At 42.4% G+C, this 27988-nt stretch overlaps 1 protein-coding gene across 3 annotated transcripts in view; it reads left to right on the forward strand.

The window, feature by feature from the left end:
* Positions 1-27988, forward strand: part of RCOR1 (REST corepressor 1) — a 138567-nt gene that overhangs the window by 102083 nt on the left and 8496 nt on the right. Inside the window, exons 4-12 of one of the 3 annotated variants that reach the window (XM_072840026.1) lie at positions 3172-3224; positions 5699-5860; positions 6565-6683; positions 9306-9384; positions 12204-12398; positions 18939-19016; positions 19244-19301; positions 19821-20050; positions 23321-23587. In XM_072840026.1, the coding sequence (XP_072696127.1) occupies positions 3172-3224; positions 5699-5860; positions 6565-6683; positions 9306-9384; positions 12204-12398; positions 18939-19016; positions 19244-19301; positions 19821-20050; positions 23321-23350 (1004 nt within the window). In that variant the 3' untranslated portion in view covers positions 23351-23587. The other 2 variants (XM_072840025.1, XM_072840027.1) reach the window with 2 other exon arrangements.

Raw genomic sequence — 27988 nt, forward strand, 5'->3', positions numbered from 1 at the left:
GAGATGGTATAGTAGAAGTTTGAGGTTCATTTACCAAATATCTATTAAAAGAAACAACCCTGGGATCCCTGGGTGGCGCAGCGGTTTGGCGCCTGCCTTTGGCCCAGGGCGCGATCCTGGAGACCCGGGATCGAATCCCACATCGGGCTCCTGGTGCATGGAGCCTGCTTCTCCCTCTGCCTGTGTCTCTGCCTCTCTCTCTCTCTCTCTCTCTCTCTCTCTCTCTGACTATCATAAATAAATAAATTTAAAAAAAATAAATAAATAAAAAAAAAAAAAAAAAGAAACAACCCTTACAGCAGACCCTCTCTGAGATTGACCCTCAATTCACTGTAGATTTTCTCTTTTCCCCTTATATTGCCTTGGCTTGAACACATTTCATTACTTAGTTTTTTGTTTGTTTTAAGATTTTATTTATTTATTCATGAGAGAGAGAGAGGCAGAGACACAGGCAGAGGGAGATGCAGGCTCCATGCAGGGAGCCCCACGTGGGACTCGATCCCGGGTCTCCAGGATCACGCCCTGGGCTGAAGGCGGCGCTAAACCGCTGAGCCACCCGGGCTGCCCTCATTACTTAGTTTTTATCAACTGACCTGCAACCCATCCCTCAGGTTCTAGTGTGTCCTCATGTGTCTGTCTGCTCCAGTGTGAACCTCCATGGCTGCCACATCTCTCAGCGTTCTGGCCAGGTGTGCATAGCCACCTGTTCAGGCACCATCACTGAACATTGCATTGTTTTTTAGAATCTCAGAGTATTTTTTTCTTATTTGGTATAATCTACCCTATTGTGAAGTAATAAGCAAAGAACATACTTTGGAATAATTTCCTACCCCATTTAAAATTATTTTTAATTTTTTAAAAAGATTTTATTAATATTTTGAGAGAGCTAGCACAAGCAAGGGGGAGGGGCAGAGGCCAAGGGAGGAAGAGCAGCAGGGAGTCCATCCTAGGACTCAGTTCTAGGACCCCAGAATCGTGACCTGAGCTGAAGGCAGACACTTCACCAACTGAGCCACCCTATCCCAGCGCCCCTCCTTTCCCATTTTTTTTTTTTAACTTTCATTTATTTATGATAGTCACAGAGAGAGAGAGAGAGGCAGAGACACAGGCAGAGGGAGAAGCAGGCTCCATGCACCGGGAGCCTGATGTGGGACTCGATCCCGGGTCTCCAGGATCGCGCCCCGGGCCAAAGGCAGGCGCCAAACCGCTGCGCCACCCAGGGATCCCTCCTTTCCCATTTTTTAAATCACCAGTTTCAACTTTTGTGACAAACCAGGGTCATTTAGTTTGTCGTTCACTGACTCCCGGGTAAGTTGGAACTTTACTACAGTGGACCCTTGAACAATTTGAGGTTCCAACACCTGTGTAGTAAAAAATTTACATATAACTTTTGACACCCCCAAAACTTTACTAATGACCTGCTGTTGACCAGAAACCCTGCCAATGACATAAACCGGCAATAAACACACGTTTGTACATTGTCTGTGGTACATATTGTGTTCTCACAATAAAGGAAGCTAGAGAAAAGACAGCGTCATTAAGAAAGTCCTAGGGAAGAGAAAATACACAGAACTGGATTGGAAAAGTGGACACACAAACCTGTGTTGTTCAATAAGCAGCTGTATACATTCTGAGTGAAGTAACTGTCAGTTTCTAAGTACTTTAAATATGAAAAAAAGGAAATAGAAAACCTAGTGCCTTAGTGAAGCTAATACTGAGTTGCACTGTATGTAGTTACAGTTGGAAGTAAATCGACCTTTTGTCAATCGGAAAGTATTGACAAAATCAGTATTAGAATGCCTGTTAATAAAAGAGTTTGAATTCTTTTTCAAAACTGACTTCTTGTTTCTAAGTTGGTTGTCATTTGTGCCATACCTGGGCGAGACAGTCGTGGTGTACTTGCAGAGCACACTGAGACCGAGGAGCTCACACTCCATGAGGCTGCTCTGGCAGCTGCCTGCATGAGAGCGGGCAGGTGACTCTCTCCCTGTTGTTTCGACTCTTGAATTTGGTCTTTGCACCTGGAGGTTGAGGCTCTGGGAGGGGGGAGGGACAGGCCAGTGGGAACTCTTGTTTGTTTCAAACAGTTCTATGCTATTTGGGGTGTTTTTGTTTTTGGACCTTGTTTTATTTTTTGTAAATTACAAAAATTTACAGGGGTATAATGAAGTGTGATTGATTAGCAAGCCTTTTTTTCTTTTTTCTTTTTTTTTTTTTTAAGATTTTATTTATTCATGAGAGACACAGAGAGAGGCAGAGACAGAAGGAGAAGCAGACTCCTCCATGCAGGGAGCCCAACGTAGGACTCGATTCCAGGTCTCCAGGATCACGCCCTGGGCTGAAGGCGGCGCGAAACTGGAGCCACCCGGGCTGCCCACAAGCCTTTTTTTCACCCCTGGAAGAAAGACTAGAAAATGTAGAGAGGAAGTAACTTTATGAGTGTGGTGACTTCTCCTGGAGATTGAGTCTGTCAGTTTTCTGTGGCATTTACCTTAGTGCTTGAAAGCTGGCACTTGTCACCTTGTGTTAGAATTTGAAAGCAAATGCCAGGCACTGGTTCATATAATTCATCTCTTAGATTTTTTTAATATGAAGTGGCTTATTTATCAACTTTGGCTGACACTAAAACCCAAATTTAATATATTTTTTTATTTCTTTAATTATCTTTCAAAGTACCAAAATAATATGTATCATAGAAAATTTAAGTAGGGAATCCCTGGGTGGCTCAGCAGTTTAGCGCCTGCCTTTGGCCCAGGGTGTGATCCTGGAGTCCCGGGATCGAGTCCCACGTCGGGCTCCCGGCACGGAGCCTGCTTCTCCCTCTGTCTCTGCCTCCTCTCTCTCTCTGTCTATCATGAATGAATAAATAAATAAAATCTTTAAAAAAAAAAAAAGAAAAGAAAATTTAAGTAGAACTAAGTTAAAAAAAAAAAATCCGTCTTCCCAGCTAGAGACAAGTACTGCTGATACTTGAGTATATTTTGAACCATTCCTCTTGGGATTTATGTATGTAAGTAAGATCCATAATGGGATCATATTATATGATTGTTTTTTTATTGTCTTTATTTTTATTCTTGTGCCTGGGAGGCCTGAAATTATAGAGTTCTAGTGCTCATAGACATTCCTTCCTGCCCCACAGTTTGTTTACTGGTCTCTTGTCTTGTTTTTCAGTAGATGAATACATTGCCATTGCTAAAGAGAAGCATGGGTACAACATGGAACAGGTAATGACATGGTTTCATTTTGTTGTTAAAAGTGGGTTTTTATTTAAAGGTGGGGGGTTGTAACTAACCTGTTAAATTGTGTTCTGTGTGTTGAGTAGCAGTGCAATTTTTTGGTGATCACCAGCAAATTAAAGCTCTAGTCTCATTTTCCTGCCTGACATGAGTATTAGGGGAACCTTTGATTTCAAAGACACTGGTGTATTTCTGCAGGTTTGTAGTATTTATGCCTCCTGTGGCTCAAGGTAGCTAGCTCCAGGATGCCAGATACTTGGGCATAGTGGTTCCCTATTTGAACATGTGGTTTGTTTGTCATTCATGTATTTTGAATGTTGTTCTTTTTTCCCTGACTCCGTGTTGTCACACTCACACCTAAGGTGTTTTCATATTAATTGTTTTGAATTACTTTCAGGTTGTAAAAATCTGACCAAGATTTTCTTTTAAAAATTGTTTGGAACCTATTAATGAGAAATATACAAGATTAATTTTGCTCCAGAAGTGCGATGATAATCTTATTTCAGCCTCATTTCTAATTACTATTTAAAAAAAAAAAAAAGCATATTAAGTTGGATTAGTGCTTGGGCATTGATGTAGATTTTACAGCCTGTAAGTTACTAGCAATTACCCTCATGACTGAGGGTACCACTAAGTTACATTATATAGAATTGGACTCTTTCTTTTAGCCTTGGCCTTTTAATTATTCCACCCTGGTAGAATTTGTCAGAAAAGCCAGTTACAGGGACTTCTGGGTGGTTTGTTAAGTGTCTACCTTGGGCTCAGGTCATGATCCCAAGATCCAGGGATTGAGCTCCATACTGGCCTCCTTGCTCATTGGGGAGTTTGCTTCTCCCTCTCACCCTGCTCATGCTCACTTACTTGCTCACTCTCTCTCAAATAAATAAATAAAATCTTTAAAAAATATATAAAAGAAAAGCCAATTACAATGAAACCATTCCAAAATCTTTCAAAGCAAGAGATATATGCTTTCTTTTTTTCCAATCCCTACTCATGTAGAACATCACCAATTTTTTAAGATTTTATTTTATTTTTTTAAAGATTTTATTTATTTATTCATGATAGACATAGGGGGAGAGAGAGGCAGAGATACAGGCAGAGGGAGAAGCAGGCTCCATGCAGGGAGCCCGATGCGGGACCCGATCCCGGGACTCCAGGATTGCGCCCTGGGCCAAAGGCAGGCGCTAAACCGCTGAGCCACCCAGGGATCCCAAGATTTTATTTTTAAGTAATCTCTGTACCCAGTGTGGGACTAGAACTCAAAACCCTGGTATCAAAAAAAAAAAAAAAAACAAAAAACCCTGGTATCAAGAGTCTCATGCTCCACCTACTGAGCCAACCAGCGTCCAGAACATCACCAACATTTATTTATTTATTTATTTATTTATTTATTTTTATGATAGTCACAGAGAGAGAGAGAGACAGAGACACAGGCAGAGGGAGAAGCAGGCTCCATTCACTGGGAGCCCGACGTGGGACTCGATCCCGGGTCTCCAGGATCACACCCTGGGCAAAAGGCAGACGCCAAACCGCTGCGCCACCCAGGGATCCCCCATCACCAACTTTTAATTCTATTTAGAAAGTGTAAAAACTATTGGGCAATTGGGGCAGCTGGCTGGCTCAGTCAAAAGGGTGTGCAACTCTTAATCTCAAGGTTATGAGGTCAAGCCCTCCATATTGGATGTTGGATATTTATTTACTTAAAAAATAAAACCTAAAAAAAAATTGGTAATTGCTAAATATAGTATGAATTTTTAAGGATTCTGGTCTTTAAAAGTATGATTATTCTCACTTTGGAGTTACAGGAAGTTTTCTCAGGAAAAAAAATTGCTGAATTATCTGTTTTTTCCAGTTTGTCCCTCACCCATTTGAATCCTTTCACCCTTCTGAGCTACCAAAAAACTATTTTTTGAGCTTTTCTGGCAAAAGAATAAAAACAAGTACCTAAAATTTTTTTTTCAAAATTTATTTATTTTAGAGAGAGTTGGATGGAGGAGCATAGGGAGAGAGAGAGGCTTAAGCAGACTCCATCCTGAGCACAGAGCCTGACACAGGGCTTGATTTTACGGCCTTGAGAAACCAAGAATTGGCACTTTACCAACTGTGCCACCCAGGCACCCCCAACTAAGTGCTTCTATAGATTATTTTGTCCTATTGTATACAGAGGCATTCAAGTGTGGTCTTTTAAGAGCACAGATTCTAGAGCCACACTGCCTCTGTCATCTATCAGTATTGGACCATTGGCAAGGACTTAATTTCTCAGGGCCACCCTATTCTAATCTGAGAAGTGAGCATAATGGAACCTGTCTCACAGGAGTCAGCATGTTGGTGGGCGCAAATCCACGTCACTTGCATAGCAGTATTGTCTGCAGAGGAGCACATGCTCTTTTGCCAACCTCATTTCCATTTTAATGTTTCACTCACATCTTTGGTCTAAAATTTCACTTGTACTATTTTTCTAGGCTCTTGGGATGCTCTTTTGGCATAAGCATAATATTGAAAAGTCATTGGCTGATTTGCCCAACTTTACCCCCTTCCCAGATGAGTGGACTGTGGAAGATAAAGTCTTGTTTGAGCAAGCCTTTAGTTTTCATGGGAAAACTTTTCATAGAATCCAACAGATGGTAAGTAAATGAGACCACTGATTTTTCTTTTTTCCCTAGCCTCTCTCCACTGCACCCTACCCAAAGGATAGGGATATCATCCACAAGCATGAATATTCTCATTTTTAATAAAGCTGTCTTTATATAGAATAGTTCATGCTTGCTGTGGGGTAGATAAGAGGCTTCACGTTACAGGAGTGAAGCATTCCCTAGCACTCCCCAGCTTGATAGCAGCTGTCACACAAGCTCTCCGCCACCCTATCCCCATCTCTCTTATTGGGACTTCCCAGATTAGTCTGATGGAAAGCATCTTTGATGGTGGTTTGATTAAGTGAAGCATCTGCCTGGGGAAGGCTTGCTTATCTCTTATACTCTAGAAGGTTGTTTGGTGGACTCCTACCAGGAAAGCTGATGGTTACATGAGTGCTAAAATGAATTTTTAAAAAATAACCCAAGAGTTAGGATAGAAACCTGAGGTGAATACTTGGATTCATCTCAGACTGCCTTAGCGATCTTTTTTGGGCTGAGTGTCACTTCCAGGCCCTCTGCAGTGATTTGGAATGTATTGATGAGAGTTCTCTTTGAATGAATCTCTTTCTCAGAGAAAAGGGCTGTGACTTAGGACTTTTCTGGATGTGTGAGACCACCTTTATTAACTGTATCTAAGAGCACTTGATTTGTGAAGATTAGCTCTAAATCGAAACCAACTCAGTTTTTATGTTTAGCTTCCTGATAAATCTATAGCAAGTCTGGTGAAATTTTACTACTCCTGGAAGAAGACGAGGACTAAAACCAGTGTGATGGACCGCCATGCTCGGAAACAGAAGCGGGAGCGGGAGGAGAGGTCAGTGTCTCTGGAAGTGGTATCTCCCCATGTTGGGGATCTTTTGGGTTACTAGAATTTCTAAGAGCTGATAGACATACAAAGGAAAGGCCGAGTAATTAATTTACTCCAGCGCCTTCCTGCTGGAGCCAGACATACACAGATACTCTTTCACTGATGCTCATGAGCTATGTTAATGCACGTTCTGTTCTGCAGGTATTTTTTCTTACCACTCTTTTCATGTAATCAGTAAGCGTCTTCCATTTGAATGAACAAACTTTCCCGCATATTCTTTCCTGCCCTTAAAGGGTGTTTCCTTTTAATAAGGAATCCATTATTTCCTAGGTTGAATTTTTTTAATATATATATATATAAATTTGTTTGACGTGTTTTAATGTCTGGTATGTTAAAAAATGACCGTACAGTTTAGATTTCCTTCATCCTTTTTTTTTGACGTGTTTTAATGTCTGGTATGTTAAAAAATGACCGTACAGTTTAGATTTCCTTCATCCTTTTTTTTTGACCATCTGTTTTGTGTATGAGAGTGAGAGAGAGAAACATATTATGATTTCTTCTTCATAAGTTGCTAGTTTTAAGGATAGCTTGATGAGTAGGCTGCATTATAGCCAACACTTCCTCAGTCTTATAAATGACACAGAGTAGTGGGAATTGTGCTGTACTCACATGTAGAGGCAAGTTTGAATGTCAACTTCAGAGGTTGTCCTGTGTGTTCATAGGTGAGTCCATTCAACACACTCCTTCCCCAAGTTTCCACTTCCTTGGCTCTAAAATGAAGAAGCTCAAAGTCCAGAAGGCAATGCATAGACATACTGGCTATAGGTGGCTTTTTATTTTATTTATTTATTTATTTATTTTTTAAGATTTATTTATTCATGAGAGACAGAGAGAGACAGAGAGAGAGGCAGAGACATAGAGGGAGAAGCAGGCTCTTCGCAGGAAGCCCAATGCGGGACTTGATCCCAGATCCTGGGATCACGACCTGGGACCTAAGGCAGGCGCCTTGCTACTGAGCCACCCAGGCGTCCCATAGGTGGCTTTTTAAATCATGTTTTCCACATTTTTTGTAATGTTATCTTTAAAAATTAATAATACAAATAAGGTGAAGAAAGATGGACTATATGATCTCCATAGCCCCATCTCAGGAGAATGTTTTATGATTTTAAATAGAATAAGGTGAGAACAAATAGTATCTCTTTTGGAGAATTCAGATCCATGCGCCCATCTGTAAAATGGGGGCGGTGGTTGGAAGATCTGCAAAGCTCTCTCCAGCTGCAAGAGTCTGTAAAACTGTTGACCTTGATACATCTGCATGTTGTGTGGTCTGCAGCATCCATACTAATGGGTCTGCTTTTGGATCAATATGCTTATTAGTAATCAGAAGTGGCAAATACTACTGAATTTGTTTTGGGTGTTCGATACTTTTTTTTTTTTTTTTTTTGGGTGTTCGATACTTTTGATTAAAAATTTTTATTTCCATTATATATTTGGTCTCATTTACTTTTCATAGAGTAAGTCTGTTACTACAGACAAGCATACTCTTACCAAGCTGAAATTAGAGTTAAATAGGTTGGGATTTGTTGTCCTTGAGTATGAAAAGGTAAGATCACCAGCTGACGCCTGTGTCCTCACTTCCCTGGTGCTTTTTCTTTGCATCAGCACCAAGCGTAGGGAGAGGGGCTGTGCTCCCACCTGCTGCAAGCACCTTCCCCGTTGTCTGGATGCAGACCAAGGAGTGCACACCACATGGTGTAGGACCTGAGAGATCGTTGGCAGTAATGGCAGGACCTGGGAAAGAGTTTCCTGAGCCCTGGGCTTGCTCTCCTCTGGCTCTTCTCAGCCAGAACCTCTCACCCCCTGAGGGGCTGCCAGGGTGGATGGGGAGAAGGGTAGCATCGCCACCTGGGTTGGATCCTGAGACAGTGGGGACATTGACATTTGAACACCTGACTGTTCTGCTGCCACCACTGTTGAGTTGGTCGAAACTGTGGGCATACTGGGGCCAGCTGCTCAACTTGTGTGAGTGAACCTTAGTTTTCATATTTTTTAAAGTAAATGTCCTAACTACTACAGAGTTCTTCTAAAAAATTAGTAATACGTGGAAGGCTGTAAACAAAAGCATTTGAAGTACCATGTCCATGTGAGTGTTCTTTTTTAAATTAACCTAATTTGAAATACCAGTCTATGCAGGCCACCCAGAAGGCCCTCTCATTCTCTCACTTGTGTAGAGTCATAAGTGTCTACTCGTGGAACTTGAAATGAAGTTTTACTTGTTGGGAACTTTGTTCTCAGAGCAGTGGGACTTGATTCTGGAGTAATCTGTTATGTCTCATGATCATGTCCTAGCCCACCACAGACTAATTATGGGGCAATGACATAAACATCTTAAGTTTGTTATTCTCAGTGGAGAGTTGTGAAAAAGCTTTTTAAATCTTTTAGACCAAGAGAACTATGGAATTGGTATTATTTTATGTGAATTGTAGAAATGTTTTTTTTTATCTCAGCAGTCTGAAAACATACTAATTTTATATTAAATCTGTCATTAAATCAATTTATTGCTTATATTTGTATATTAAATAGAATTAGTACCAAGTAATCTTTCAGTAACTTGTTCTTGTCTTCCAGTGAGGATGAACTGGAAGAAACAAATGGAAATAACCCCATTGACATTGAGATTGATCAAAACAAGGAAAGCAAAAAGGAGGTATTTTTTTCCCTAGTATTGTTTAGGCAAATAAATTTTATTACTAGTTCCATAAATAAAACATTCCTCTTACTTATTCTATTTAATATATTAAGTACTATGTATAAGGCATCATGATAAAACTTTAAACAATACTAACTTTGCTTTATAGACCTTAGATTTTTATTTGCTGAGAAACAGGAATAAAAGAAGTGTTAACATTACTGAGTAAGGATTTTGTCCCCACTGGGCAGCCATCCTCACTGCCCTCCCTAAGCCACTAGCTCCAGGGGTCAATCAGCAGTGGGATGGTGCTGGTGAGGATTAATTATTTCTTTCAGCCCTCGGGGTGGCCAGTCCCAGGGGCCTGCACAGTGGTTCTGGAGGGGACTGTGAAGGGCAGGCAGGGACTCGGTGCACGTTGTCCTATTACTCAGAACCAACAGTGTGGGTCATATGACCTTGAGCCCCACACATGGTGACCTTTTAGTCTTTCACATCTTAAAAATCATTATGTCAGAGGATTCAAGAGGCCCATGAATTCCTACAATTGTATATGCCTTTGGTTTTGTATATTTATAACATTTATTATAAACTGTCCACTGAGAACGATGGGGTGTCCAGATGATCTTATTAGCCTTTTGAAATGGGGTGCAGCCTAAGGTTATTTTGTCCATTCAAAGTTGAATAACGCATGTGTGAGATCCCTGAAGGCTCTCCATGGAAACCCAAGGCTCCTTGGCACAAAATGGAAACCCCGCACCACATAGCAGCTGGTCCCTGGTGGGCTAACAATATAGTCTTTGGCCATTGGCACCCATCAGCCCCTTGGTTCAGGCTGGAGTATTGAATCCCAGTGTGGATATGACTTTTATATCTTCATACAAGTGTTTTTCTGAAGACAGATTCTATAGTTTCAGTAAAACCAGAGTTCTCTATCTCAGAAGGTTCTAAAGTATGAGAACAGCTGTTTTAGGCTGTTCTAAGAAAAACAAAAGTGTCTAGGCGTACCTAAACTTTAAAATCACTTCAGTAATACATGCTTTTCATAGGCAGAGTAGGAGATCTAGCTAAATAAAAAGGGGAAAATGACTCACAATATTATCACCCTTAATCACTATTAACATTTGGGTGACTTCTTCCAGATGACTTCCTGTGAAATGATACGCCTATATACATAATTCTGAATCTGTACTCACTTTTTAAAAAACAAAGTGAGATCTTAATGTGTATAATTTTTTATAACCTTTTAAGTTTACTTTTTCTTGAACAAGTTTTTATGTCAAGAAATATTTGTCAAATATTTGTGTATATAGCTGTATGTTAGTTTATCATACCTGTATTTCATAATTCAGTTAAGTAATCTTAGGGGTTTGGTTTTCCCTTCTTGCTTTTTGCTATTACAAACAATGTTGAAATGCTGATTTCATGATTAAATGTTAGTACACTGAATTTTTTCTATTGGAACAAATTTCTGGAAGTTGAATTGTTGGGTCACTGTCTCCTGGTTACATTTTTTTAAGGCTTCTTTTGGTATATTGCTACATACCACCAAACTGAAAACTGGTAATTCTTTCTGGACAGCACTCGAGCCAGTGACTTATATGCATGCCCAAACAACAAGACCATTTTAATGGTTAGCTAAATTAGATTATTTGGGAAAAATCAAATTGTACCTACAATTTTTAGGAAGCTTTGTTTTGATGCATTGTTATTTTATTAGGCTCTTCAATGGAACATTTTAAATGAAAGAGGAAATGCTTGATTTTGCATTAATTTCTGTAATTCTTATTTCTATATAATAGCACAGTTTCTGATTAAAAGAAAAATGATTTATTTCTTAATTTCTTTACATACAAAAATGTTGTTAAAACACACATGGTCAATCGGTGATCTTAACAGCACAGTGCTATTACAGAATATAGTTTATTGCCAACTAATATTTTTATGTATTGTTTATGACCACTTGTTCAAGACCTCATTGGTACCATCATAGTTTACAGAATCTGCCTCCCTCAGTCTTTTAAAATATGAAGCAAAAAACCTGAATGTATTCTCAGATTCATCAGCAAATGTTAATACTCTAACAAGATGAGATTATAAACAGCTTCTTAAAATTGTTATCAGGAAGACAGTATCCTTTCCTGGCCAAGATTTTATTACATTTCATTTCCAGAGGTTTCAGTTTTAGAGAAAGCACTTTAAAAAATTAGCAGCAGTCATGCATTATAAAATGACAGCATATATTTTTGAGGCAAATTATACAGTTGTCCTAAAAGCTAAGTGTCATCCAAAAAAAGGTTTATAAAAAAGTCATAGTTACATATGGAAGTTTATATTTTAATAAACTTCTGAACAGATTTAAAGAATTTAAATGGATTTTTTAATATGTGAATCGGTTTTTTTCCTCTTTTCTGTGGTCCCAAATCCATCTATTTTGCTAAGAACTATTAGGATAAAATAGCTCCCCATTCATATATACAAAGCACACAGAAGAGAATACAGATCTTTTTTCTTCCTGTATTACTACAGGGAACTGAGCATGCTTATTGCCAGAGGCTTGAGTGATAGAAGATTGTGTTTATACAGGAGGGCAGTGGATTCTGCTTTGAAGTGTTTAGCCAAAATTCAATAGCCAGTGTTTTTGTTAACTGCCTGTTAGAGTTTATAGATGGTAATTACAATATGGCATGGTGTTTGTCTTCGATTGTTTACAGCCATGTTAAGAAAATATGCTTATTACTGTTCCTTTGGCATTTTAATGTTTTATTTTTTTATTTATTTTTATTTTTTATTTTAATGTTTTAGAATCTCATTTATCAAATATGTATATCATGCAGGTGCCCCCTACGGAGACAGTTCCTCAGATCAAAAAAGAGAAACATAGTACACAAGCTAAAAATAGAGCAAAAAGGAAACCTCCCAAAGGAATGTTTCTTTCTCAAGAAGATGTGGAGGCTGTTTCTGCCAACGCCACGGCCGCCACCACGGTGCTCAGGCAGCTAGACATGGAGTTGGTCTCGATCAAGCGGCAGGTACCGCGGGTCCTGTCCTGGGCGCGAGGGCTAACGGTGCTCCAGAGGCCTTTGTATGTTTCACACACCTAGCTGTGTGTGCTCTTCACAAATCTCTAAAGGGCATTTTGTTTCTCAGGAATTGGACAGAAGATCCTAGGTACTGATCCATTGATGTTTCTTAAATTAACTTTGAAATTGAAGATTTATATATATCTATATTATGTATAGTAGTATATAAATATATATCATATATATATGGTATATATATATATGGTGGATAGATAGATAGATAGATAGATAGATAGATAGATAGATAGATAGTAATGGGATGTGTGTGTGTGTGTGTGTGATTTTCACAGTGTGAGCACACCCACCACACAGCCACCATCTGGATCAAGAAAAGAAATGTTGTCTCCCAAGCCCTGTTCATTTCCCCTTGTACTGCCTGTCCTCTGGGGACTCAACATTGCTTCCAATGCCTCATTAATGCCCCCTCACTCATTACCCACCTTCTCCAAGTAGCTAACCAGTGGTCTGACCTTTTAAACCACACATTACTTTTACCTACTTTTGGGTTTTATATAAACAAAATCATACAATGTGGTTTCTTTTATGCCCAGCAGTCATTCAACATAAGAGATCCGTCCAGGTGGTAGAGAGCCATAGATGTTGTTCTTTCTCATTGGGGTATAAATATCCTGCAACTTACCCATTATACTATTAGTAGAAATTTGGGTTGTTTCCCATTTTGAGCCATTAACAAGTAATACTGGTATGAATGTTTTTTTATATGACTCGGTCAGTTTTGTATGCATCTTTGTTGGATATATGCCTACGAGTAGAATTGCTGGGTTATAGAGTATGCATATGTCCAGCATTTTCTTTTTTCTTTTGTCTCTTCTCTCCCCCCTCCCTAACTCCATCCCTCTCTTCCCCCTTCCCTCTTTGCTCCTCTCTTTCCTTTCCTTCGGGGAGGCGAGTGTGTGCAGAGGAAGAGGGAAAGAGAGTCCCGACATGGGGCTCGATCTCACAACCTTGAGATCATGACCTGAGCCAAAATCAAGAGCCGGATGCTTAACTGTCGAGCATTTTCAAAAAAAATTCCAAACAGTGTTCTAGAGTGGTTATATCAGTTATGTGAGTTTGGTTACATTACATTAAGGCTTAAAACTAATTGTAGCACTTTTGACATTTGGGGCTGGATGATTCCTTGTCATGAGGAGTTGTCCTATGTATTTTTTTTTTTTTTAAAGATTTTATTTATTTATTCATGATAGTCACAGAGAGAGAGAGAGAGGCAGAGACACAGGCAGAGGGAGAAGCAGGCTCCATGCACCGGGAGCCCGACGTGGGATTCGATCCCGGGTCTCCAGGATCGCGCCCTGGGCCAAAGGCAGGCGCCAAACCGCTGCGCCACCCAGGGATCCCTGTCCTATGTATTGTTAAGATGTTTAGCAGCTACTCTGGCCTTTACCTAATTGATACCAGTAGCACCTTGCCCCCATCAGTTGTGACAACAGAAGTGTCCTCAGGCATTGCCTAATTATACCCCCTTGGGCGTGGGGCAAAATTATTTCCTCCTTCCCATTCTGAGGCTTGCCTTTTCACTCTTTTAATGGTTCATCTTTTGGTGAAATTTTTAATTTTAAAGTAGTCCTCTCATTCTTATCTTTAACGGTTAGTGCTCTTAAGTTTTGTCAAGAACCTTTCCTAAGGTTATAAGGATATTGTCTCATGCTATCCTCAAAGTGTTGTTTTGCCCTTCACATGTTGATCTTCACTCTGTCTGGAAATGTTCTTCCGTGTATGCTGTTACATGTAGGGTTGATACTTGTGTTTGCAGGTGGATAGCTAGTTAACAGCACTGTTAATTGAAGACTATCCTTTTCTTACCTCAGTGCATTGTGACCTTTGTTCTAAATCCAGTGTCCATAGATGATCTGCTTTGGGGTTCTCTTGTTATTCCGTCCTGTGTGTCCATTCCTCACTGATACTATCCTTCCTTAATTATATGTATGTTACACATCTTAGTATCTCTGGTCTTAGATGGTAAGTCCTCCAAGATTGTCTGTCCTGGCCTTTTGTGTTTCTATATAAAATTTAGATTTACCTTCTCAGTTTCCAGAAAAATAATTACGGAATTTTTATTGGGATTGTATTGAATCTCTAGATCAAAATAGAGAGTTAAACTGGAGAACTAACCGGGACTCCTGAATGTGATCTCTCCCCCCCAACACAGATCTGTCATTCCTCTCGGTGTTGTGCCATTTCTGTGTCCAGGGCTTTGTCAGAGTTATCCCTAGATGTCTGGTATGTTATGATGCTCTTGGAAATGATCTTGTTTTTAAAATTCATCCTGGGCAGCCTGGGTGGCGCAGGGGTTAAGCACCTGCCTTCAGCCCAGGGTGTGATCCTGGAGACCAGGGATGGAGTCCCACGTGGGGCTCCCTGCATGGAGCCTGCTTCTCCCTCTGCCTGTGTCTCTGCCTCTCTCTCTCTGTCTCTCTGTCTAATGAATAAATAAAATCTTTAAAAAATAAATAAATAAAATTAATCCTTTTCTAATTATTTGTGCCTTGTACAAGGAATGGCTCATCATTTGAATCTGATTTTACACAGTACATTTAAACTGCAAATTCAACTGAGTAGCCTAATGTCCTGTCCTTAGTGTTCCGCCCCTCCCCCCATCCGTCTCTCTCTGGAATTCAAGGCAAATTGTGAACTGATGGTTTACTTTTAGTTTTTGCTGCTTTGACTTGTTGATCTTGATGGTTCCTTGGGAGGTTAAATCGAGGCCAATCATCATTTCCTAGATGGGAAGAAGGGGCTGTGACCCGGGTCTGTCCCCTTGGGTCGGGTGGCAGCGCAGAACAGGACCAAGTGTGCCCTGTGCAATCAGAGGATTGGCTTCTAGTCTTGGCTGCTGGCACAGCTGCATCCTAATCTTAGGAGAATCACTTAATCTTTCTGGGCCTCTTTTCAAATGAGATTAATCCTTGCCTGCCTGATCTTACAGGCTATCTGAGGCTGCTGCAGGAGAGAGCATTTTAAGCTCTGTTTGTGCTGGAAGAGCTCTCTGATTGGGGCTGCGAGCTCCCACATGCATTTTCATCTTCCTCTATAAGGGGACTTTCCCCCTCCGCTGAGCGAGTTCCCAGCGCTTGCCGTTCAGCATTAATACATGGAGGAAAGAAAATGAGGCCTCTGCTCCCATGGAGGTGTGACTGGCGCTACAGTCAGATAGATAAAACAGTCTTTGGTTTCACAGCCAGGGTCAGGAGCAGGAATTTTTTATTGGAAGGTAGCTGCTTGAATAGAGAGGGCTTACGTCTCCTCACTGAGAGAGGTTGTTTACCCCCTGCAGCCTGACGGAGCTGCTGCCAGAGGCCTTCGCTGACTCCACGGCAGCCGGTCACTGTCCGGACATCTTTGCTGGGTGCCTCCATCCATGTGTGGGGGCGGCTCAGGGAAGGGCTCACGTGAATACGGCAGAAAACCCGACTAACAGCAGCTTAAACAATTCAGGATTTGTTCTTATCAGCGGCCCAGTCCCAGCGCCAGTGCCTGCTGGCATTAGCCCGTCTGCTCAGTGGTGTGCTTGAGGACCCCAGATGCATCCACATGTTCTCCTCTGCCATTCTGCGTCTACCAGCTTTGCACCCTGCTAGTTGTCTCACGTTGGAAGCTTCAGAAGCCATTTTGTAGCCTTCACATCTGCGTCCAGGGCAGCCAAGGAGACTCAGGAGGCGGAGCTAACCCATCCGCCGTTACCTTAGCAGGAACTCCTTTACTTTGTGCATGCCAGAGCTTTTGCACAACAGCTCCTCCTAGCTCCGAGGGAGACACCCACCTCTGGGCACCTGGCGTGTTAGGTCTTTGAGTTGAGGAGACAGTCATACAATCAAGTAGAAGAATAAGGTCATGCACAGCTGGGAGATCTAAGTGAGGCACCAGTCTATTTTGTGTGTTTTCCTTACGAGCTGAGTTCCTTTATAGCCTGTTTCTTCTGCAGCTTGTTGCCACTCTGGCTTCTTTTCCACTTGGCATGATGTTGGCAACTAAGCCCTATTCTTACTCCAAGGGTAGACACTGAGTATTACTAATAAGGAAAATACATTAGGACGAGAGATGAAGGTTAATGAGAAATTTTTTTTTAAGATTTATTTATTTATTCATTCAAAGTGAGCCAGAGAGAGGCAGAGACACAGGCAGAGGGAGAAGCAGGCTCCATGCAGGAAGCCCGACGTGGGATTCGATCCCGGGTCTCCAGGATCACACCCCGGGCTACAGGCGGCACTAAACCGCTGCGCCACCGGGGCTGCCCGGTTAATGAGAATTTAGAGCTAACTTTTAGTTTAGAATTTGTGGAGGTTTTGCCATGTAGCTACTTGTTTCCTCTCTATACTGCTTTATTGATTTTAAAGAGAAAATGCCTGTGGTAAATAGGTTGGTCTAACTTAGAAAATGCACGTTACCTAATCACAGTGCAGTATATACCCAGTTTTATTACATAGGTGAACAAGCTGGAGCAAACGGAATAGCATATTTGACAGAAGTGCTAGGAGGCTGAAGTTCTAGATTGCGGACTTTAGAGAATTCGCTAATTCCCTGTCAATGAGTTTCTAGGCCTAAAGAGAGTTCAGTGAACATAATGCTGAACATCTGACATTTTATGTGTCGGTACCTAAGAGCTCTGAGCAAGAGTCTGAGACCATGCTGTTTGATAGGGTATCCAGTAGACATGCACTGTCATGTAAGTTCAAGTTTGGATTAGAATAGAAGAAATTAAAAGTTCGATTCCTTCATTGCATAAGCCACATTTCAAGTGCTTAGTAGCAACGTGTGGCTGATGGCTCTCATGTCAGGTAGCACAGCTTCAGGATGTTGCTGAAACAGATAGTGCTGGTCTGAGAGCTTGGCATCACTTTCCCAAGAGCTTACTGTGACTAAATTTCTGGTACCAGTTTCTTTTATTCTGACTTGTACCTTTTCAGAAATAAACTAAAGCAAATTTCAGTAAATCGGGGTCCTCAGTTTTAATTTTACTATAGAGTAAATATTATGCACATTTCCTTTTTTTTTTTTTTTTTTTTTCAGTTACGTCTGTGTTCTGATTTGACAAAAAGATTTGGCGTGGGCTGTACTTCCGGTAGGCTTTAAGGCCCTTACTAGTGGCAAACAGGCTGACTTTCTGGTCCTTTACAATGGTAGTCTTATTTACTGGGCCACCAGCCCCCTGTACATCTCTACTCCCTTTTAAGCCTTTTAGAAGAAGTAAAACATAGGAAATGCAAAATTGGAATTCTATGAAATGTTAAGTACTTGAAATTTTCGTCTAAGTATAAAAAGATTTTTAGAAAGAATTATTAAAGAGTCTATGAGACCATGCCCTTCACCCCTGTCTCCACTAGTCTCCCTTCCCTTCCCTACCTCTTACAGTCCTGCTTTTCTTTATCTTAATAGGGTTGCAGCTTTCAAGGGCACCTTCTGCTCATGAGGGTCTTTGATGTTTTATTTGGGAAAATGAATGTTTCTCTCCTTGCCTTTTTTTTTCTTGCTTTTTAAAAAAAGTTTGTATTCATTTATTAATGAGAGACAGAGAGAGAGAGAGGTAGAAACACAGGCAGAAGGAGAAGCAGGCTCCCTGCAGGGAGCCCAATGTGGGACTAGATCCCAGGACTCTGGGATCATGACCTGAGCCACTCCTCTTGCTTGCTTTATTTTTGCCCATGGGATTATTCAGAAGGGAAAAATCCTGGGTCAGAATACCCCCTGGTGCTTGGCCCAGAAATGTGTCTGCAGGTAGAGCTGACAAGAAAGGACCCCTTCTCAAGACCCAGCTCACTCTGGAATCCGTGCAGGAGTCAGAAACAGCCACAGATTGATGCAGTTGCTTGGTATTGTGTCTTTCTTTTGATTAGGTAGGGGCATTGAAAGATTAGGTACATTGAATCCAAATAATAATGTAGAAGAGATAATTTGTGAGAAAATGAAAAATTACCGTGGATCACCATTAGGCTTGTGGAAACTGACATACTGCTTTCTTTTCTCCTTAAAGAAGGCTGCCCTGTGGGCTCTGGCCCTGGGTAGTGCTCAGACCGGACCGTGCTCGGGGCTCTGGGAGGCTGCTTGCAGTCCTGCTGTAGAGCCTGGGCCTCTTCCCTTCTGCCTGCACTCTGCCTCCTCCACGGCTTGAGCTCAGTTCTGTGTGGTAGGAAGCCCAGCCTGGCTGCGTTTTTGTCAGACTCCAGATATAGGACTTAGGATGACCTGTTACGAAATTATGAATTAGGACTTGCATACAGGAGCCCTTTCAGCACCATGCCCTCCTTGTTGTCCCTTGTCTGCTGCTCTAAGCAAGTCAATTAAAGAATCTAGTTAGATGCTCTGAAAGAATACCGTAGGGACCTCAAATCTTGGCTACCATACAGGTCAGGTATTTCTTTGTTCTTGGGTTTTTGTTTCTCTCTCTTTTTTTTTTTTTGGTTCTGTTTTCTTTTCATACCTTCATAAAAGTTTTTCATTTTTAAAATTAAAATATTTTCTTCTTTCTCTTAGATTCAGAATATTAAGCAGACAAACAGTGCTCTTAAAGAAAAACTTGACGGTGGAATAGAACCATATCGGCTTCCTGAGGTAGGATTATGTTGACATCATCTTAGAAGTCATGACCAAGTTGTATGCACTTAAGAATTTAATATCTATGTAATATATCTCCATCCCATAGAAAGAAAGGCATAGACACAATTTTTAAAACCTAGTTGATATTGAAATTCTGATAGGAGAAAAAATAAGATTAGCTTTTGTAAAGATATATTCACCTGTAAATGCATTAAGCTCATGTAACTCATTCGTATGTGCAGGTCATTCAGAAATGTAATGCACGTTGGACCACGGAAGAGCAGCTTCTTGCGGTACAAGGTATGAGGAGTCCTCTCTGTGGGCTGGGGGCTATGGCAGCCTTTAGGGAAAGTCCTGCCTCATCCACTCTCACTCCACCACTTGTGGGAGTGTGTTGGGTTCTGATTGGTTAGAAAGTATAAAAATACTCCAAAAGCAGCAGATTATCAAGAGTTTTATGGTTAGAGGTGTTCTAGACCTGGGGATCCTGAAAAGAAGAATGTGGAATGTCCACAGCCGCTGGCTGGGTGTCTGTAGGTATCTTGGGACATGTGATGGAAGGTGCAGATTTCTGGATGCCAGGGTCCTACTGGACTTGTTGGATTAGTCCTCTACGAGATGCAGCTACACTGCTGTGTTTTCCCACTGGTGTAATACACTGAGATAGTGCCTGCTGTTATAAGTCCCTTAGGTTTTCTTATCCAGATAAAGTCTCAGTCATGTGGGTTTTTTTTTTTTTTTTTCTTTTTTTTTTTCATGTGGGTTTTTAAAAGTTGTTTTCCTCCTGTATTGACAAACAATGCTTTCTTCCATCCTTAGCCATCAGGAAGTATGGCCGAGATTTTCAGGCAATCTCAGACGTGATTGGGAACAAATCAGTGGTACAAGTGAAAAATTTCTTTGTAAATTATCGGCGCCGCTTCAACATAGATGAAGTTTTACAAGAATGGGAAGCAGAACATGGTAAAGAAGAGACCAATGGGCCCAGTAGCCAGAAACCTATCAAGTCCCCAGATAATTCTATCAAGATGCCTGAAGAGGAAGACGAGGTAAATCTGAAAAAATGGGATCACTTGCCGGGTCCATGCTTGATACTTACTTTATTATTCTCTGATGGCCTTGCTCCACTGTGGAAATATGTTTAGCGCTCAGCCCCATCAATGACTTGACTTTTACCTATAAATACCATAATATATATGTTGATACTCGTTAGTTTTTGGTCATTAGGTATATTACTCACATTTTAATTCCTGTATAGATTCTTAGTTCCATCCTGGTTTCCTCCAGCTACAAGATATTCACATTACCAACATTTCCTTAGATCAAGTAAGAACTCAGCCATAAAGTTGGAAGTGCCTTGAGCCATGTCAGTGAAGCTTGGTCACATAAAATGGGTTATCATCTCAGTGGGAGGTTAATGAACTTCTTGGTGAATCGGCACAGCTAGCCAACCAGAAGTTCCTGGGTCTGCCTCTTCTGTCCCAAATCATCCAGGCTTTGATGCTGTTTGGGGCTAATGGCTTTAAATATCGATGGGGACAATTCTAGGTTCTCTGGTTGGCTGGACCTTCCAGCCTGGTGGCTGACATTCCTGGCAGTCTCCAGGATAGCTGCACTGATGTCATCAGCTGTCTCAGCACAGCGTAGGCAGCCAGATTCCTGCAGTTGCACGACCCCACCTATGACCTCCCTGCTTCCTGGGACAGGGCTACCTGCCATTTCCCCATCTAGCCTGGCCAGCCCTGCTCCATACTTACCCCTCTTCTACAGAGGAGGAGAATGGGGCGAGGCAGAGCGAAAAGTTCATTGCCAGTCCCTTGACAAATATTTGAGTGTGTTCATTGACATGGAACTCCAAGGTTTAATTGAGCTTTACAGGAAAAGTCACTTTCTCATCAGAGCGTCTCCCAGACCATGCAGGAATGATTTGAAATTACCTATTTTGTATTGTCTGTGCTCTGCCTTTGCTCTAAGAAGGCTGGTTATAGAAGCAGCTGAGGCCCCCTCCTGACCTGAGCACACAGTGCCTCCCCTGCGCAGCATGTTGCAGGTGGAGCACTCCATGCCTATGCGCCAGTTTGAAGGGCCGAGAGGCACATCTGTCAGAAGGTGTTAAAACATACTCTTTTTTTTTTTTAAAGATTTTATTTATTTATTCATGAGAGACACAGAGAAAGAGGCAGACACACAGGCAGAGGGAGAAGCAGGCTCCATGCAGGGAGCCCGACATGGGACTCAATCCCAGGATGCTGGGATCACATCCTGAGCCAAAGGCAGATGCTCAGCCACCGAGCGACCCAGGTGCCCCTGAAACATACTCCTTTAGACTCTTTAGAGCTTTCTACCAGAAAACCTTTGTAATGAGTATACAGAATTTATATTAACAGTGTGAGTGGTTTCCCCAGCCACAGCCATGCATGGCCCAGCCTGAGACCATGGAACACAGCAGCATGTGAGCAGAGACAAGATGGCATCTTTTAGCAGGGATGCTTGTCCTGGTGCCAGTTGCCACTTTACAACAAATGAACTTCCCTGATGTCCTGGACTTAACTTAGGAAGCATTAAAAGATGAGAATTACCAGAGAAGGAACTTTAGAATTTGTAGGAATGACAGCTTTCTCCCATGTGTGTTTCCCAGCTTTAGTCTTAGGAAGTAGAAATAATAGGAAACTGGTTCCCTTCCCTCTTCAGTTAATCAAAGTGGGTGTTGGCAGGGTTAGCATAAAATTGTGGTCGTAAATTTGGGACCAGGGGCCATCACCAATGGGATGGGATGTCAGTGGTTTTCGCATATAGTTTCCTCCTGTTTCTTAGGTCTGGTTCATTCACTGACAGTTATGTTTCTTCCCTCCTAGTCCAGGAGGGCCATTCTTCATGGTCTACTCACCATGGTGATTGCACATCAAAGTACCTGTGAGAACTCTCTTCCCCGTCTCTGGTAGCATTGGCTCATAAACGCTGCATTTCCCACCAGGCAGCACGTCTTCATTTCTCTCAGGTTGTTGATCTTCCATGTATCTGTTTGCCCAGCCCTCCCTTCAAAACCAATGCCAGGACCCTGATCTCTCTTCAACGTATGATATTTGTGTTTGTCTCTAAACATTTTCACCTCTTCAGTCATTTAAATCCCTGCCCTCACATACTTTATTTCCTTTTCTTTGGTCCCTCCCCCTCCCGCCTTTTTAAAAAGATCTTATTTGAGAGAGAGTGTATACAAGCATGTGGGGGGTAGCAGAGGCAGAGGGAGAAGCAGGCTCCCCACTGAGCAGGGAGCCCTTCATGGGGACCCCGGGATCATGACCTGAGCCGAAGGCAAACGCTTCACCACCCGGGCAACACGATCCCTTTTTTTATGCTCCTTGTAGCACCAGCCTTCCTACTGCACCACCCTGCTTCTCTCTTCTCCATGTTAGTTTGCAAAAGGAGATCAAATCTGTAAGGACCAGCTCTTCTCTGTGTCCGTGAGGGGCCTAGGGAGCTTATTAGGATGCTGGTTGTCTAGTCAGTGCCCAGAACTGGTGCTCTCATCATTTCTCATTCTTGTGTCTCCTGTGGAATCCAGCAGTTAAGGAAGACTCCTGCTAGTGTCCTGTCCACCCCTTCTGCCCTCAGGTTTTGTGTTAAATGTAGCACATACAGGGAGGTAGACATTAGAATGGTCAAATGTCTCATAACATGATGGCCTATTGGCCGTAGGCTTTTTTCTTTCAGAGCTGAGAAGGGAAGGCAGCCCACAGGTTTTGAGATGTTGAGATTCTGAGCTCTCTGAGGTGGACAAGGATGCAGTACAGAGCAGAAGTGGGTGGGTGTCAGAAAGGGTGAGGGGGATGCCAAACAGGACTGGCTTGGAGGTAGAGTCCCCCTTGACGTCACAGAATGACTTGAGTTGTGTTCCTGCTGAGGAGAAATTTCCTGACCTAACAGCTGTTCTCATAAATTGTGGTGTTGCCTAAAGAAACCACTGTTTTTAGATTTGGGATTCAAGGCCCAGGGGTTTCCCTAGCAATGAGAGAGCATGAGTATAGCAATGAGCACAAAGACACCTTGTAACCTTCTGGTTTGGGTCCAAGAGTCTGTTTTAGTTAAGAAATGCCTTCGAGGCTTTTAAAGATCTTTCCATCTTAGCTCTCCTGTTTGTCCCTGTGTCCCAGCGCAGGCCAGTGGCTGTTGGCTGAGTGGGATGGGTGCCGAGGCCTCCCCTCCAGCCGGTGCTGACACGCCTGCGTGCCGCCTTTGGCCACACGCTGTGCTGACATGCCCTTTCCAGCGATTTTCTCTAATCCTGTGAAGTAGACGTCATTATTGTGTCTATTCTGCAGATGAGGAAACAGAAACTGGAAAAGAAATAACTCATCCAAGGATCCACATCTAGAAAGTGGCAGAGCTAGGATTCGAGCCTGAGACGTCTGGCCATGGAGGCCGCCCTCTTACGCTGCCCCGCTGCCTGCTGTGCCCAGGCCCTGCCCTTGGGAACACGCATGTCTGCAGGATAGATGGGCGGGCCGTACCCCCTCTCGCCACACAGGAAGTGGCAGTCTGTGTTGTACCTGCTCTTTGATCTTTTTTTTTTTTTTTCCTTCTTCTTCTTCTTGCCTCAGGCTGCTTCTGTTCTTGACGTCAGATACGCATCTGCTTCATGAGAAACTCTGGTAGCTTTGAGCACTTGGTATGGACGACTGTGTTCTCCAGGATATCAGGTATTACAGGACATCACCTAGCCATCTGCATCACATCTCTGTGGACAAGCAGCTATTACCAAAAAGGCATACACTTCAGTCCTGTGCTCCATCTGCCTTAATTCTGTGCTCGTTCCTCCATGTTGGCGCCACTTCCCCGAGAGCCCCATTGCATCTCTCACACTCTGCCCAAGTGCTGGGGAGTCTCGTGGCCTGCACGCCTCCTGACTCTGGGGACCTGTCCCCAGTCGAAGCTCCTGAGCCCCACCAATGGCAGCTCTGCCCAGTCAGCAGCTTCAAACAGGTAGTCAACTTGGAAGGCACGACTCTGTTCCTGCATGGCCTGCAACTTCTACTTTGTGCATAATGTAATTTTCAGAGTGACTGTGACCCTGTTGGCCTTTTAGAAAGTTTCTCTTGTTCTTTCCTGAGGCATCCACCTAAGTGATATCATGCTTCTTTGGAAATCCCAGTATATTGGCAGACTGCATTATAACCTCCATTGTGCCAAACATCCCGAGACAGCTCACGTTTCCCCAGACGCTGGGTGTAATTATGGTTTGTAAATTTAGCTGGCTTAAATCTCACCCTTCTCCTTCCCAAGCGGTAGAAAGCTCATTCACAGCAACTGTCCTTGGACACTAGCTTAAAGGAACATGGACCTCAACACTTTCTGCCTTCAGCTTTCAGCATTGTAATCCCAGGACGGGTGTGCCACCCTGTCTTTTCCGGATACCCCCACCCCACCATCCAACTCCAAGAGATGCGGTCCATACCACTGTACCTGGTGCTTGTGCATTGGAATTGGTGCCTTCTCCTTTTGGCAACCATGTTATCAACCCTTTTTCTGTTTTAGTGTCTTATTTCTTCTTTAAAGTTTATTGCTTGCCAAAGATAACATCACTGAGATTAGGAGACAGGGGAGAAATTGCTGCAGATTCTGACAGAGTGCAGATTTTAAATGTCAGGTTAGCTCAATAAAGGGTATTAGAATAGCTGGTGATGATTTTATAAAAGCTACACATTGTTTGTTCCCCCTTCTGTTGGTATGACTGGCCTTCTACATGTCACTCCATATAGCTTTTTTTTGTCCTTTTTCCCCCCTTTTGTCATGTACTGATGTCCTTTCTCTTTTAATATTATAGTACAGGACAGAGAAGTGGTCAGTTTATTGGCTCTAGTAAGACCAAGATGAAACCATGTACAAAGTGGTCTGTAATGCCTTTTGGTTGGACTGGGAACAAGTAAATGTTTCTAATAAATGTTCTGAGATTTCCAGAATCACTTATTCTCATCTGAGACTGTGGCCCCACTGCGGGGCTGAGGGATAGACTGTCAGACTGCGTTCCCGTGTAGCCTGTGTCCCGCCCACGGACAGTCCAGCCTGCACTAAATATGTTGAAGGAACTGTTGTTGTTGTTTTGCATCATTTAAATATTTTTCCTGCTTTCAATACCAAAAAGAAAAAAAAATGCAGATGCTTTAAGGCACAAACAGAATTCTTAAGAATTTAAAATATGCAATTAAAATTTGATGTGTTTTGACTCCCAAGCACCTTGCTTCTCCCCCCCCCCCCCCTTTTAAGTTAGCTGATTATCTCTTTAGGAAGAGGGTCAGCTAGAAACCTATGCTGTTTGGAATTGTGTGTTTTTAGAAATCTGGAGAAAGGTCATTCACACGGGGAGTAAACGGGAGTTTCCCGACTTTTTGTCATCTTGTCCCTTCACGGGGTGTCTGTGGGTCAGGGAAGAGTGTGTGAAGAACAGCATCAGATGAGGCGAGAGGCAGTCTCAGCTTGCTGCTCCTACCTAGACGGGGGTAGCATAATAACACTAGTCATGCCGTAGGGTTTGGTTTTGCTTGTATCCTAAGCCTGCTATGTAATCAGAAAATGGCAGGAAAAACGTGGAGAGGAGGTGGCATAAGTTTTGCACATCGCTCACAGGGGCACTAGGCAAGAACCGAGGCCGTAGGTTCTCTTTGCTTCTCCTTCCTCTTAGTGGAAGCAGCAGGCAGTTTGCTGCAGTGGGTCTCGTGCTGCCAGGACATCTGTTCCTCTCTGCACGCCCGGGCTGCTTTCCTGGAGAATGGCTCCCTCCTGGCGATGCCTGAAAGCGCGATGCTAGTTCCTGGGGAGCGTGGCAGGCGCAGCAGCAGTGCCAGGCCTCTGTGTGTCCTCTGCACCATCCCCTTCGTGCTTGCTCCGTCCTGAGGAGTCACTGCGCCCGTACACCTGGCAGACCCCAGCAGCCTGGTCCTGGCTTTCTCTACACGGGAAAGGGGCAGCGTTGTTGTCATGCGCCAGAAGGAAGAAAGATGGTTGTCTTTGCCTGACTCCTCCGTTGTAGTCTCAAGCATAAGGTAGCACTGTGTTTTAAACTGTTTCATTACACTGTTGTTGCAATGATGTTGTAAATGCAAGAAATCACTGAGCTTTAAAAGCTGAGTGATTGATCTTATTTATGTGAAGCCCCTTTTTTACATATCAAGACTTCGGTGCATCAGCAGGTCGTGTTTGGATGTGTAAGGGTCCGCAGTGACAACTGCTTCGGATGCAATGTTCACTTAAGCTTTGTCTTCTTAAAAATTGATCAATGTGAATGTCATAATTATATATATATTTTTGTGGAAAATTTCTCCTAAGTATAAGTTATTGTGCAAAATATAGTACCATTGAAGCAAATGATAGTTTAACTTTTAGTTTAGAAATCCTAAAAGATATAAATTGTATTGCATATGCATTAAAAGTTTGTTTTATTTAATTTTATGTAGGTGTGTAAAGTGTTAGGTAAAAATTGTTTCCACTTATCCATTTAAACACCTTGTTACTTGAATATTGTGTTGACTGGTCTGAAACCGTGATCGATCCTGTAACATAGCTCGCGAGCCGAGCCCGGAAGGCCGCGCCTCTGTTGTGCTGAGATCGCGGTGGCTCCGGTCGGGCGCTGGTGTCCGCGGGAGCCGGCGCTTAGCGTGACACACCCACTGCGTAGTCCGGGTGCACTTGTACCCACCGGGACACCCATTCCTCAAAATGGCTTTTGCTAGTTTTTAACCTGTAAGACCCTTCGCTGGTCAGCAACCTCCCGAATCAAAAGATGAAAAGGAACAAATTCTTGCGTTTTACAAGCTTACTGCGGTGGACTAATTAAGCAGTTGTTTTCTGTGTATAAAGGTTCCCTCAGATACCACACACCACTATACGTGTGCTCATTGTCACTTTAAATTTCAACTATGCCCTATTTTTGTCTTTCTGAATATCAGATGTACTATTGGTATAATTGCATACCAAAAATAAGCCAAACAGTGCATTACACTAACTGGATCCCTGCTTAACGGAGCAAAGGAAAGCCGGAGCCAGCTCACACGAGAGCCTCGTTTCCTCTCTCGTCCAGCCTGTGTCTAAGCCCAGTGACCAGGATCCGAGCTTTCAGTATCAAGTGAAACTTGGCTTCACGTTGACTCAAGGTAGTTAGCTAATCTGAATCTAGTGATCTTGTGCAATGCTCAAAAGCAAACCCTCTCCCCGCCCCTCCCGGGATCCCTGCGGCTTCCCCTCCTTCCAGTAAAGCACAATTGCAGCAATGTTACAATTCAGAAGAAGGAAGGTCAGTAGAGTCTATGCATGTCGTGTGATAATGAGTGTTTACAGTCACCTTCTCCGAAAACTAAAATTTATACTGGAGTGGATAGTATTCCATTATGTAGACCTATCAACTTTGCTAAGTGCTTTTTAGATTGCTTAAAAATTTTTCAAGATTTTAAAAGATGTATAAGGTTAAGTTTGCAAATATAATGGAAATGCTGTATATCTTTTGAAGTGATAAAATCCACGTTGGAATTTTAAAGAAAATATGTTGTAATAATGCTGTTGTAAGTACTATTTTAATGTCTCTTTCTGCCTGTTTTCTATATCAGCACACTCATTGTGGTGAATGTTCATAGCATTATAATTGCTTAGCCATTGAATGATAACATTTGTTAGTGGAGATCGAAAAAATTTATTTGTGAAATTCTGCAGAATTCATTTTTCTATTTCTAATATTTGCTGAAGTTAAATAAAAAATTTTCAAGCCATTGATGTAATAAAATACAAGACAGAACCATCTTCTGCACAGTCCACTTCCCACCAGAGCAGTGCCCCGCCCTAACAGATAGCAGGCTTTTGCGTTGGGCCTTGGGGTCTGGGGTCTGGGGTCTGGGCATGTGCACCCCCAGAGCCACACCCCGCGGAGGCAGCGGGGCACCTTGTGTTCTGAGCCTCTAGCTCTCCTTGAACTGCCTTTCTAAAACATTTTAACAGACGCAACA

Source organism: Canis lupus, chromosome 9 (genome assembly GCF_048164855.1).
Source record: "Canis lupus baileyi chromosome 9, mCanLup2.hap1, whole genome shotgun sequence".
Taxonomy (NCBI): domain Eukaryota; kingdom Metazoa; phylum Chordata; class Mammalia; order Carnivora; family Canidae; genus Canis; species Canis lupus.